Source organism: Xenopus tropicalis, chromosome 6 (assembly GCF_000004195.4).
Source record: "Xenopus tropicalis strain Nigerian chromosome 6, UCB_Xtro_10.0, whole genome shotgun sequence".
Lineage (NCBI taxonomy): Eukaryota > Metazoa > Chordata > Amphibia > Anura > Pipidae > Xenopus > Xenopus tropicalis.
Genome location: NC_030682.2, coordinates 111,950,007 through 111,964,156, shown reverse-complemented (window position 1 = coordinate 111,964,156; position 14,150 = coordinate 111,950,007). Strand labels below are relative to the sequence as shown.

General features: G+C 38.8%; 1 protein-coding gene across 4 annotated transcripts in view; it reads left to right on the top strand.

The window, feature by feature from the left end:
• The window catches only part of garem1 (GRB2 associated regulator of MAPK1 subtype 1), an 85,845-nt gene extending 73,444 nt beyond the window's left edge, over positions 1-12,401 (top strand). For all 4 annotated transcript variants that reach the window (XM_004915201.4, XM_002934118.5, XM_031903647.1 and 1 more), the window contains 2 exons: positions 5,445-5,611; positions 9,940-12,401. In XM_004915201.4, the coding sequence (XP_004915258.1) occupies positions 5,445-5,611; positions 9,940-10,849 (1,077 nt within the window). In that variant the 3' untranslated portion in view covers positions 10,850-12,401. The remainder of the gene's footprint in view (positions 1-5,444; positions 5,612-9,939) is intronic.
• Positions 12,402-14,150: the final 1,749 nt, after the last annotated feature.

Below are 14,150 nucleotides of genomic sequence, written 5' to 3'. Positions count from 1 at the left end.
GTCGCAACTTTTTCGTATTGAGCTCGAAAAATTTGCGACAATTCACGAAAAAGTCGCAAAATACCGATCATTACGAAAAAAACGCATTTGGACGCTTTTCGGACGTTCATGGATTAGTAAATGTGCCCCATAGTCTAACTAACTGAGCATGTTCACTAAGTCTGGGTGTCTGTGCAGGAGTGAGGCATTATGGGAACTTTCTTTACACAGCTCAGCATTTTTTCTTCCTGTTTGGTTTCTGATCATCTGAACGGGAGAAATATGGGGAGACTTAAGGGCACTATTGAGACAACTGAAGGTATGCCTGCAGCTTGAGATTAACTCTTTACTAGCCTTTCCTTCTCCTTTTTAATATCACCAGAACTGTATGTATATCTTTATTTATAAAGCGCTACTTATGTACGCATACTGTTGAATACATTAATACAAACGGGGTTATTAAGATAATAATAGATAAACAGGCCCAAATTTGTGGAAAGGCCACAAAGGCCCGGGCCTAGGGTGGCACAAATATTGCCCCTTCAAACCTGCTACAGTAACTCACTTTTTCGAATGTGTATTTTGACCGCGCTTATGCAAGGTTTTCCAAATATCACACATTTGACACTAATTTTTCAGAAAGTCAAACCTGTTCTTTTGGTGCTGAATGCAGAAATATTAGTCAACAAAACTATACAACCTTTTTTAGTCTAAGGCAATTTTTTTTTAAAGGCTTGGGTGGGGGCTCAGAAAATGTATTTTGTATCAGTGTCTGTTCATTATACAAACCCAACACATAGCTCTTTCCCTATTCTTATTGTCTCATGTCTAACCCTCCCAGTTAGAGCTTTATAGTCTCTTATAAAGAGAAAGCATGGTTTTATTCAAACATCCCTAGACATGAGTACACACAAGTTAGTGTCTGCACTGCCCATTTAATTACACATGCTTAAGCTATTGTACCTTTGATAGCAAAATGCCATATCCCTGATGGGTGAGGAGTTGAGACATGCTTTCCTAACATTAAATGGGGAGTGGATAGGGAATGATTTGACTGCTATACTGGCAGCACAGTGAGGTATTTACAATTCTAGCTAACTTTCAAATAGCTATGGGTGGATCATCTGTGATACAGGAACGCACCAGTTGTAATTGATCCATGAGAGGATAACTAATCAGCCGTAGGGGCTTGTTTTTAAAAAATGTTTTTCCATCCACTTGTTTAATCATCCTTTCTGCACTGGCTCCCAGGACTACCTTCTTAGACATCGTTTCTTTGTTTGGTGAATGTCTACCTATATGTCTACCTGTACTGTTTAAATAAGGGCTGTGATTGGCTATTAGGGGCCTCTATGCACCCTATCAGCTTACAGGGGCTTTATTTGGTAGGAAATCTTGTTTTTATTTAACCAAAACTTGCCCCCAAGTCAGGAATTCAAAAATAACTACCTGGTTTGGGGGCACTGAGAGCAACATCCAAGGGGTTGGGGAGCAACATGTTGCCCCCGAGCCACTGGTTGGGGATCACTGCTTTAGCTGAACATAACCATGTATGGCTGCCTGTTGGTTCCTCTGGACAAACAGAAACATGCTTGGCATGTGTATGGCCACCTTTATTCAATTTGCCTTACTTGGGTACCAAGCCAGTGCAAAGCACACTCTGCCATTTTGGGGCTGAATCAGAAAGTGGCTCTCATTTTACCATTAGAACTGCACTAAACGTTAACACAGTTTTCCAGGAAACCTGTACCAGCCATTTCTTAACTAACTTAGGGTGGGAATACATGGTAAGATCCATTTGTTGCCAAACGAGCAGATCTTTCAAGATATGCCCACCTAGAGGTTGGTGATATCAGATTGAAGATTTTTAAACCTGCCCAATTGACATCTGCCCAATTTTCAGACAGATATCAGTCAGGCAGGCCGTCTGAGGGCCCCATACACAGCCAATAAGCTGCTGACTCAGACCATCTGCTAATTTTAGTGGCCCGTATAGGCCACTTTTAAATAGCAAACTCCACAATAAAAATTGTCTCAAGCTGTAAAGGAGGACCAGGCATTATCCACATTGTGGACTGACCCAGTAAAATACCCAATTACTACTATTGTGGTTGCAGCCCTTTCTTTGCATGCAGCACTATATGTTAAGACAGATTAGTGGTGTTCTAACCATTAAGGGTGAGAAATGTAACAGTGCTGACTATGGCTACATTGAGATGCTACTGCTCCAGGACCTGTAGTAGAAGGACAAAAACACAAGACATTATATTCTGCGTTCAGATTTACTGAGGTGCTGCTTTGAAAGGGGCAATTGCTTTTGATTCACTTGTATTGCAGTACCAGGGACAAAGGGGATGCATAATGTGCACAGTTAAATAAAGCCTACCTAATGTAATGTCTGAATACATTGTAATAGTGTCAGTTCCTTTAGCACCTATCTTATAGCTTATTATAGAACAGATAAAATGAACTCAGCCTGTTGATTAAGAGTTGGATACATTTATCCAGAATGTACCTACATCTTAGTGGAAATATAAGAATTAAATCGCAGGGGTTTCTAATAATGTGTTCTCAACCCACCACCTACACACGTCAAGCACAATCAGTAGCAACAAGAGGCAAAACACCCACACCTGCTTATGTTACTGGAGCATGTCTTGGAGACGGGTAAAGAGCCATATCGGTACTATTGTCAGACACGCGATTCTCCTGTTGATAAAGTCTGTCTGATCCAGACTAATAATGTCAGTCTAGAATCGCGTGCAGTGTGTCAAACAAGGCAATTTACAGGCAATTGCTATATGTAGATTGTTACCTGTGTCATTTCCTTACTATGTATGTTGTGCCTGTATTTATTACGGAAATGGGTCCAGTTATCCAGAATGCTCTAGACCTGGGTCTTTCTGTAATTTGCATTACCATACCTTAAGTCTACTAAGAAATCGTTTAAACATTAATTAAACCCAATAGGATTGTTTGCCTCCAATAAGGATTAATCCTATCTCAGTTGGGATCAAGTACAAGATACTTTTTTGTTTTTACAGAGAAAGAGCAAATCATTTTTAAAAAATTTGAATTATTTTCTTATAATGGAGTCTATAGGAGATGAGTTGCCATAATTTGTAACTTTCTGGATAATGGATCCAATGCCTGTATATGGTTTTTTTCAGTGTAAACGCTGGTGTAAGTTAGGACTGCTTTAATTTTACTGTTTCAGATACTTCTTGTATTCAGAACTTGCCCGTGCTTTACCAGTCTAAACTAAGGAGTCTGGCTAGCATGCCTGTGTGACTAGCAGGACCTGTCTTTAGTGCCGTAAATTACTGCCAAACTGGGAAGGCCCAAACATTTTAATAGTGAATAATTCATCAGCTATTTACAGTATGAGACCCATTAACATCTATCATACATTGTCAGGTTTAGCCTCAGTGCAAGTTGTAATACACTGTACTTTTATTATACAAGGAATACCAATGTAAAGTAATAGTTAAGTGGAGGTGCTTTGATCAAAAATCAATATACAGCAGTTGTGTAATGTTGGAGGAATGGTATCACTGATCAAATAAACAGGGCGCCAGTCTTAAAGTGATACTGATAGGTCATGTTGATCTTTTTTCACTGTTAGGGCTGGTTTTGTATGTAATTGTTGCTTGAAGTTCCTAATCCTGACTGTTTTGCCTACCTGACTGTCCCTTCTCAATCTGTCAGTTATAGCTTCTAATGCTAACGGCCTCCTGCTGCACAAATATGGCCGCCCCCTCACAGAAGAACATGGGGGATCAGATAAGGAATGAAAAAGCATCAGAAAATACTTTTTTGTCAAAATTATAAAGCTCATGCAAAGACAATGTTATGATAGATGTAAAAAAGGTTTCATTTCTGGTGTCAGTATCTCTTTAATGCAAAGAATAACTTCTTTATTGCAGAAATGTAGATCACTTGAAGGACAGTGACAAATTAGGTGTCAGAATTTAACAGTTACTCACGAAGCATTAACCCATCAGGGGTCAATAATTGAACAGTGGATTTAGTCAACTCAGAATTGTCCCATCCTCAGTATTCAAACCCTTCAAGTGGCCTACCTCCATCCAGGCCCTATCCTGCACCCACCTTCCAGGAAGGTGGAATCCAAAGAAAGAGGCAATTCCATTCACTGGCCAGTTACTGAACTGCCAGGAAAATGCTTTAATCCAGGAAGAGCTTTGAATTTAGGACCAAAACTTTAGGGGACTACCCCAATAAAGGGTAATCACATCCAGTGCCCTACACCAATATTGTGGCATCTTTGATAAAACACATATTGGGTTATTTCAGCTTAAGTCCTACTACTCATGCACATATGACACCCAGGCAGTGGTCAGTAGTCTACAGGACAGATAATGTTGGGAAACAAGGAGCAAGCATCTATCTTGCAACTTCTAGCACCATTTTTGGGGTCACCAACAACCTTTAAGACATCATGCTTTTGTATATGATTTTGTTTTTTTCTGTGTAAACAAAAATGTGGTAAATCTGGCAACACACAGGCCAATAACAGCTGCCAACAGGTTGTGTCGGCAACTTTTTGGTCCATGTATGGGGTTGTCAGACGGACCTACCCAACCATAATTTGTCTGGAAATTGTGACCCGATAATGCCACACAAGGTGGGAAAGATAGACTTGTTTGGTGACCTTGCCTAACAAGTGGATCTTTCAGTGTATGTATAGCTTTGCTGTATCCTCATTAAACTTTGTCTTAATGTCTGGTTTTGGTTCTTTTCATTTGAACAAAAGATATGTACATTAAAAACATATCTGTGTATGTAACATAATATTTATGGATGAGTAGCCAGTGTATCAAAATAGGTAGATTAATAGATGCAAAAAAACATTAATTTGCTGCTGCAAGTGATCCGCTACCATTCTCCAAACCAAGCAAAGCTACTTCTGTCGTATTTGTGCCATCAGCACTCAGTGCATTAAAATATGTATTGTTTTACTTACAATGTGGGGTTCTTGTATTACCACACACAGGTCACACATCTGACTTGCTTGTTGACAGCATAAAGGAATATACAATATATGTAATGCTGAGAAACCTGTCTGGCCTGCAAGGGCATCTCTGTCATTTCTGCTCTACCACTGCTACTGGAATTACACCTACTCATCTTATCTATCTATCTATCATCTATCTATCTACTATTATTTGTGTCATATATGATTATTTTATAGATCTGTAGAATTCATGTTGAAATCATGTAATAGAGAGTGAAGAATGGGGACTATCCATACAGATTAAGGACATGAATAGATGTATTTATGCTTGTATTTAACGCCCCTTACAAATGTAATTTGACTTATCCTTGTTGTACAGGAATTATACCTGGAAATTGTCATGGCCAGTTTGTTTTTCTTTACTGAAATTCCTCTGAATTGTTTTACCACATTGGTAGCATAATTATATGCTATGTCTAATTCTATCTAGGTAAAAGAAGAATGCAGACTTCTGAATGCTCCGCCTGTGCCTCCACGCAGTTCCAAGCCATCATCCCCCACTCCATCTGTTTCACCAGCGGCTGGAAAAATTGCACGGCAGCAAACAAGATCCCCCAGCCCTACCCTTTCTTACTATTCATCAGGTCTGCATAGCATGTAAGTGTCAATGGTGTCTGTTTCAGGCTTCCATTGTGTTCTCTGGTACTGAAGTAGACATCCAATACTTGCCATCAGCTGCTGGACCTGAATTTTCACAGGACAGTAAGAGTTTTCTTTTTCCCAACAGGTGGCGCTATTAAAAGTGCATCTTCTTACCTCTGAATTTATAACTAGACAAGAGGGTCATTTATTATTTCCTGGGCTGCAAGAGCGCGCCCTTTAGTGTTTGCTTACCTAGCACTTGCGCTCAGAAAATGCTGCTCTCTACATCAAGCGCATTGCAGAGTGCAGTGCCAGGAGACACACAAAGCCAGCCTTCTTTGGCACTGTTGGTTTGCAATGTTTGACACGAATGGCAGGCAGAAAACTATAGAGGAAATTAGGTGCATTAATTGGGGTTTGCAGTGCAGCACTACAATACATATAAATATAGACAGACACAAGAAGTACTTCACTCACCCATTATCAATTATATATATATATATATATATATATGACATTTTGTGCATTAAGCTACCAAGATATGCCCTCCCCTTTAAGCGAAACAGTGTTTTTCCAGTATATTCAAGCTGGCCAAATACGTCAAAACATCCCCGGTCTGGCGGCTCCTGCAGTCATTTTCATCTGATTTAATTAGAATTCTAATGGCTTTATTATACATTTTTCACAGGGATTAAGTTTTACTCATAAGTATTTAGCCAGCTATATCAATGTTAGTTCTTCTGGTTGACCATTGTAACAAAGTTGTAATAAAGTATTGCCTTGTATAAAAAAAGGGCATTGACTCTTTATAGGTCTCTGGTAAGGCCTCACCTTGAGTATGCAGTGCAGTTTTGGGCTCCAGTCCTTAAGAAGGATATTAATGAGCTGGAGAAAGTGCAGAGACTGCAACTTAACTGGTTAAGGGGATGGAAGGTTTAGACTGGTTAGGTTAGGTTGGAAGGTTAGACTGTCACGGTTGGGGTTGTTTTCTGTGGTAAAAGGCTCTTGCGAGGGGACATGATTACTGTGTACAAATACATTAGAGGGGATTATAGGCAGATAGGGGATTTTCTATTTTCCCATAAAAACGACCAGCGCTCCAATGGCCATCCCTTTTAGATTAGAGGAGAGGAGGAACGGAGCTTCCATTTGAAGCAGTGTAAGTGGTTTTTCACGGTGAGGGCAGTGAGGTTGGGGAATGCCCTTCCTAGTGGTGATGTAATGGCAGATTCTGTTAATGCCTATAAGAGGGGCCTGGATGATTTCTTGAACAAGCATAGTATCCAAGGCTATTGTTATACTAAAATCTACAGTTAGTATTTCTGCTGTAGAGAAGCTAAGCTTAGGGGTTGTCACAAATTATCAAGCAGAAAATGAGGTTTCAGAGCTGCCATGTAATTAAAATACATAAAATTACTAATCTGCCCTGTATGGGGACATTTATATTCTATATATACAGTATATTGTGCGACGGTCCCTAAGCAGAAATTAATATGGGGAGCTACTGGGAGCATATTTAGAGGCCCAGATCTTCCCTAATAAAAGGACTGTGGTTGCCATAGGCTAGTACAGGTGCCCAAAACAGTGTGCAGCATTTCTACCCTACTTCTTTAGTTTAGTTAATTTTTCCTTTAAATCTACTTCCTGCATGAGGCCTAAGAGGTTATTTAGAGCACTTGGCAGTCCTTTTACTTGGTGGATTAGAGATGCAGCTGTAATTAATAGATGTATTAAACACTGAATTTATTCACTGCATTGAAGTGCCATTAGCGTGTGATTCTTTTGGATCATTTCTCTGTGGAAACTCTACCTAGAATTACTATCACATTCAGGGCGGCAGTAGCTCCAGGGTTCCCAAGGGCAATATCTTCGCACAATTTAGCACAATCACAATTGTGGCTTAATTTGTAAATGACCCTTAAAACAGGAATTCTGTGTCAACAAACTTATACAGGACTGAAATATTAGTTGTGCAGAAATAATTTTTGGGGTGTTTCTGGTCCTTTGGGCAAGATTCAGTTCAGAGGTAATTGTAGTATTGGATGTCCTGCCGCTTTATACTGATTAAGGGGAAAGCTTTTTTCCCCAAGCTTTAAAGCACTGCAGCTTTTGCTCCTAATGACTTGGTTACCATGGTAACTTAAGCGCAGCTAAATTTGTGTGGCTACCCCGCACACCATCTGTATATGGCTTGCAGAGATTTCTTAATTATAAAAATAACACAACAAGAAATATTAAAGGAGCCTTATCTAATGAATCCCTGAGGGTTGTAGCTAATAATACTTTATTAAATTGATGTTATATTTTATCCTATTGTTTAGAGGTAAATTGTAGCGCACATCTAAGGACGCGTGCAGCAAATACTGATGTTTTATAGTTATGGAAACCCATTTAGAAAAGAAATCCAAGAACCTATAAAAAGCTCTGCAGGAAGCAAACACATTTCATTGTAGGTTTCTGCTTTAGCCATATCATAAATAGATGATTAATCATGTCATCTAGCAAATGAAATGCCTCCAGTCTGCTAATAAGTTCTCATATAGACAAATGAATGTGGGCAGCCGACACCAGTATGATTGTGACCTTTTCAGCTCTGAAGAAACCACAGATAACTGCATAGCCAAACAGTCCAAGGCTGTAAATATTTAAATTGTTTCCTCACAAAAATGACCCGTGTATGCTATTAAGGAGATGTTTAGCATTTCCTTATGTCAGATGGATTATGAGCAGTGTTGTTACTCTGAAGTACTTGAGAGTGTGGTAGTTATAGAGCCAACCTAGCATGAAGTTGTTTTAAAGGGCAATTTAGGTTCTATAATATAGAGTTCTACTTCAACAGCAACTAGAGGGATATATGCTAATCAAATAAGCAGATATTTCATCTTGCCCTGTAATATCATGTATAGCCCTCTCTAAAGGTGGCCAAACACTGAAAACATCTGCTTTCCCCAATATGCCCACCTTGAGGTGAGCGATAGGATTGATCCAGTCATAGGGCCAAATCACAGTGACAAGATGTATTCTGTCAGGGCAAGGACCGTATCAAGGAGCCAATGCACTCTTCACCCTGACTGGATTTGTAATCCTGCCCAATCAATATCTGCGCAATTTTAGGCCAGATATCATTTAGGTAGGGGCCCGTTTGAGGGCCCCATATATGGGACAATAAGCTGGACAATCAACCTGGTTAGTCTGCAGCTTTTATTGGCCCACGTATGGTCACCTTTACTAGAACCTTTATTTTATATGCAGGACCATCAAAATCATTTTGCATTGTTTTGGTTTTACACTGCCTTTCACCCCCTCCCTTCCACATTAATCAGAGGATTTTGTTTAAATAGAGATAATGAGCTATGTATAAACAAGTCCCTCCCTTTGTACTTTAAATAGACATAATGAGCTATGTATAAACAAGCCTCTCCCTTCGCTCAGCTCCATTTATGCTGGCCATACAAGCGCCAATAAAATCATATGAAACCTAGTTAGGTTAGAAAGATAAAGATAAAATCTGCACATGTATTGTGTATCTGATGGTATCCTTGAGGGACCAACAATGGAAGTCACTTTCTGCCAATTATTTCATGTTCAGAACATCCGATTTGATATTTTGAGGGCTTTATCCTACAATTTTAGTGTGAATGTTTCAGATCATTGCGTTTAAATGTACAATCCATATCTGAACGTTTGTTGGAAGAAGACTAAAATCTGAACGTGCATGGCCAGCTTTAGTGTCTCAAGTTTACAGACAAAGAAGTCTTTCTTCTATAGGGATCAGATGGGATGGGCCAGTCGATTGCCGCCTTCTCCTTATAACTCAGGACGTTGGAAATTAAAAGTATTTTTGGCTTCACTGTTTTGTTAATTATAAAAAATATCAAACATTATAAATATTTCTTAAAATATGTTTGTTCAGTGCAACTCCCATTGCTTGAATTCAGTGTTACAATAATTGGGTAGATTGCCCCTTTTAATTTAATCTCTTATGCTTATGGGGATCTGTTGCTATTCTAAAAACTTCAGTAAAACATAGTTGATGTTTAATAAATCTGTTTTAAAAATTGTTTGTTTTTTAGATATTAAACTTTGCGAGTTCTTTAATGTAATGTTTTTATGGGCAAAAACAACACGCTGATTCTGAGCTGCTGAAAGGTTTCACTAGTTCTAATTGTCCGATTCCAGAATGACGCCGTAATGTGCACTTCTCTACAGATGAACATGCTTGTAAACCATTTATTTCTCAAAAATGATCATTAAAACAAATCCTATTTGTGAAAAAGAAAGCACAGAATTTATTACCCTGTGTGTATGACCTGTTCCTAAACTTGAATTCATGTTTTTTCCAGAGGCATCACGGAAAGTGAAACGACCAACTCGTCAGATAATTCTCAAGTTTCCTGCTATCCATGTAACTGGATAAAAAACGAAAGCGTTGGTCTTGAAAGCGATTTAACTTGTGGTAGCACATCGTCAGAAGCCCTGCCTTCCCGATTATCCTGGCCAAACCGATATTGTGGTGGGGCAGAAGGCCTTAACGTGAATGATTTACCTATGGATCAGTGTCGCAGTTATTATAGTTACCCTCGACAAAAGACACCAGGAACACCAAAGAAAAATTGTCCAGCTCCATTTGACTTTGGTGGCTGTGGTTCTTTTACTGGGTGCAACCAGGTGGCACAAGGTGACCTCTCAGACATTGTCCCAGGCTGTCCAAAGTCTGCAAGCTACTCACTAGAAAGTTCCACTGATAGAATGATATCTGACAATAGCACGAAACAAAGCTTGTCATGTCCTGCCTTACCACCTCGTGCACCAAAATCCAGTGAAGGCAATGCTCTCTTGGAACCCTTGTCTCTGCCTATGAAGATTGATGGAGCCGAAGAGGAAATTCAGACTTGCTCTCCAGACTTTTCAGAAGAACATTATCTTGCTAAAAAGGGTGTTCAGGATATTTTCTCTATTTCCTACCCATTCTCCTCACCACTTCACATGCAGCTAGCTCCTAGGTCTTGCGGGGATGGGTCTCCTTGGCAACCACCAACTGATCTTTCAGGACTCTCGGTTGAAGAGGTGTCAAAATCCCTTCGATTCATTGGTTTGTCAGAGGACGTGGTGTCATTTTTTGTTTCGGAAAAAATTGATGGAAATTTACTTGTCCAGCTAACAGAAGAAATACTCTCAGAGGACTTTAAGTTAAGCAAGTTACAGGTGAAAAAATTATTACAATTTATTAACGGCTGGCGACCGAAGATGTAGTCATTGGGGTACTACAAAGGGTACTGATCAAAGCTTTTTAGCACTTGTCAAAGTGCTAGTGTTATTTGTACAATCTGCAAATGTTTTGCACTAAGGAGTAGTCTTGACTGTATATTATCCTACAAAAGAAGAAACACTTACTATGCAGTGAAAGGTACGAGTGGATGAATCAATTAGTACTGTATCTCAATGCAAACATTGTAAAACAACACTCACAGTGTGCCTTGGGCATCACTGAATACTAAGCAGCTGCTACAATATTTTAAGTTAAAGGGAAATAACATTTATAAGCTTCATATAAACCTGTCATGTATATTAGGAGCCAAAGCTTAAGAGATAAAGTAAGATGTAACCAGTTGGCCACAATGGTAGCCAGCTTAGTAGGTTTCCCTCTAAAGGGTCATGATGGAGCACTTCTGTTTAATTACATTCATTGTCCAGTACTGGTGACTTACCTTCTAATAACGAATTTAGAGAATTAGAATTCAGATTTTATCAGCAGTTGCCATGGCAGAATTCTACATTTAGATTCTGTTCTAAAATGTTTTACTTCAACACGCTCAAGCTGTACTTTAATGGGCCTTGCCCTTAACCAAAAAGCTTTTATAGAAACCTAAAGCTGGCCGTAAACATTGAGATTTTTCCCTAACAACCAGTTTAGTGTGATCCGAGAAATCCATCAAATTATCATAAGGTGGGCACTGAGCGATCGTACATATAGCTATTTTTCATCCATCAGTCAGAGAATGGAACATTTTCATTGTTAAAAATGACATTTACCCATTGTCAGTTTGTTTGCAGGACCAGGCAGGTAGTTCTCCTAGTTTCAACTAGACGATTTTGCTTGAAATGGCTGTTTTATGTTGGTGGACAAACCGTACTTTTAAACGATAGTTTCAGGATAAGCTTGGTCCTATGATAATGTATGGCCTTAGCCAAGTCTCCCGTTGGTCCTATGATAATGTATGGCCTTAGCCAAGTCTCCCGTTGGTCCTATGATAATGTATGGCCTTAGCCAAGTCTCCCGTTGGTCCTATGATAATGTATGGCCTTAGCCAAGTCTCCCGTTGGTCCTATGATAATGTATGGCCTTAGCCAAGTCTCCCGTTGGTCCTATGATAATGTATGGCCTTAGCCAAGTCTCCCGTTGGTCCTATGATAATGTATGGCCAGCTTTAGCTAAGTCTCCCATTGGCCAGCCCTGCTATTTCTGAAGGGATAATGAAGGCACAATAGAGGGTGACATTACTCAGAGAAGGTGTATTACTGCATCCTAAGAATGGAACTGCTGCATTGTGACAGGCACAGCTAGGTTTTTATCTGGTGGCCCCATTAGGTTTCAGGTATAGCAGTAACTAATAAAGTGCGGTTTTAACATAGCGTTCCTTTCATGTCCTATTTTTATGATTAAAATGTACGTAATGACACAGAACAAAACCACTACCTGAGATTTAGCAGCTCTTATTGTGGTACAGCAATGTCATTCATAAACAATGTATGTTTTCTTGTATATATAAATGTGTATAATATATAAACTTATTTTCACTCAGTATACTTGCATTTCTGTCTTTTTCTTCCCCAAATGTTTAGAAGAAGAAGAATTATTTGGCTTGTTCTGAAATTTTTATTTTACTTTGCAAGATCAGAATTAATATGTTTGTAATATAACACCGAATAATAATTATATCTCATTTATTTAGTGTTTAGAAAAGCAAGTTTAGATGGAGCAAACATGATTTTGGCTCCTTGTCTCTCCATTAAAGGGGTGATTCACCTTTAAGCTATAGAATGGCCAATTCTAAGCAACTTTTCAACTGGTCTTAATTTCTTAATTTTTTCTTTTTTAATTATTTGCTTTTCTCAATTTCCAGCTATCCAATTCGGGTCACTAAACCCAGCAACAAAAAAGCTATTGCTCTTTGAGGCTACAACTTTATCATTTTTTTAACTTAGAATTCTAATTCTCTCATTCAAACCACTGCCTGATTGCTAGCGTAATTTGGCCCCAGCAACTAGATAGGTGCTGAAAGTCCAACCTGGAGAGCTGCCAAACTAAAAGTTAAATAATTCAAATACAGGTATCGGACCCCTTATCCGGAAACCCGTTATCCAGAAAGCTCAGAATTACGGAAAGCCCGTCTCCCATGGACTCCATTTTAATCAAATAATTCAGAATTTTAAAACTGATTTCCTTTTTTTATGTAGAAATAAAACAGTACCTTGTAATTGATCCCAACTAAGATATAAATAATCCTTATTGGATGCAAAACAATCCTATTGGGTTTAATTAATGTTTTATTAATTTTTTAGTAGACTTAAGGTATGGAGATCCAAATTATGGAAAAACCCCTTATCCGGAATACCCTTGGTCCCGAGCATTCTGGATAATGGGTCCTATACCTGTACCACAAATAATAACAAAATGAATATCACTCACTACATCATAATAAAATGTAACTTAAAGGTGTTCAACCCCTCAAATAGATCATTATTCAGTTGAAATGAATGTGCTGCTCTATGGTGTGCTGTGGCTCACTATGGGGAACTAGTGTTGCCAAAATAATATTTGCTCCATCTGTATTTAGGGAGAGTGCTAAAAACTAAGCAGATTTATATACACACATATCACATCTATAAAAAGAACAAGAAAAGGAATTATATTGGTGTTATCACTAGTGATACTCCTGATGTTGCTATGTATAACCATCAATGTACCCCTGCACCAGTACCCTTAGGGGCATATATATTGTAGTGTGTAAGCCAACATCACCAGTGATGTTGCCCATAGCAACCAACCAGATCTTGGCTTTTGTTTTCTAACTTGTAATTGACTGTTCAAATCTAATTGCTGATTGTATGCTATGGGCAGAATCACCAGTGATCTCAATGCAAACATTGTAAAACAACACTCACAGTGTGCCTTGGGCATCACTGAATACTAAGCAGCTGCTACAATATTTTAAGTTAAAGGGAAATAACATTTATAAGCTTCATATAAACCTGTCATGTATATTAGGAGCCAAAGCTTAAGAGATAAAGTAAGATGTAACCAGTTGGCCACAATGGTAGCCAGCTTAGTAGGTTTCCCTCTAAAGGGTCATGATGGAGCACTTCTGTTTAATTACATTCATTGTCCAGTACTGGTGACTTACCTTCTAATAACGAATTTAGAGAATTAGAATTCAGATTTTATCAGCAGTTGCCATGGCAGAATTCTACATTTAGATTCTGTTCTAAAATGTTTTACTTCAACACGCTCAAGCTGTACTTTAATGGGCCTTGCCCTTAACCAAAAAGCTTT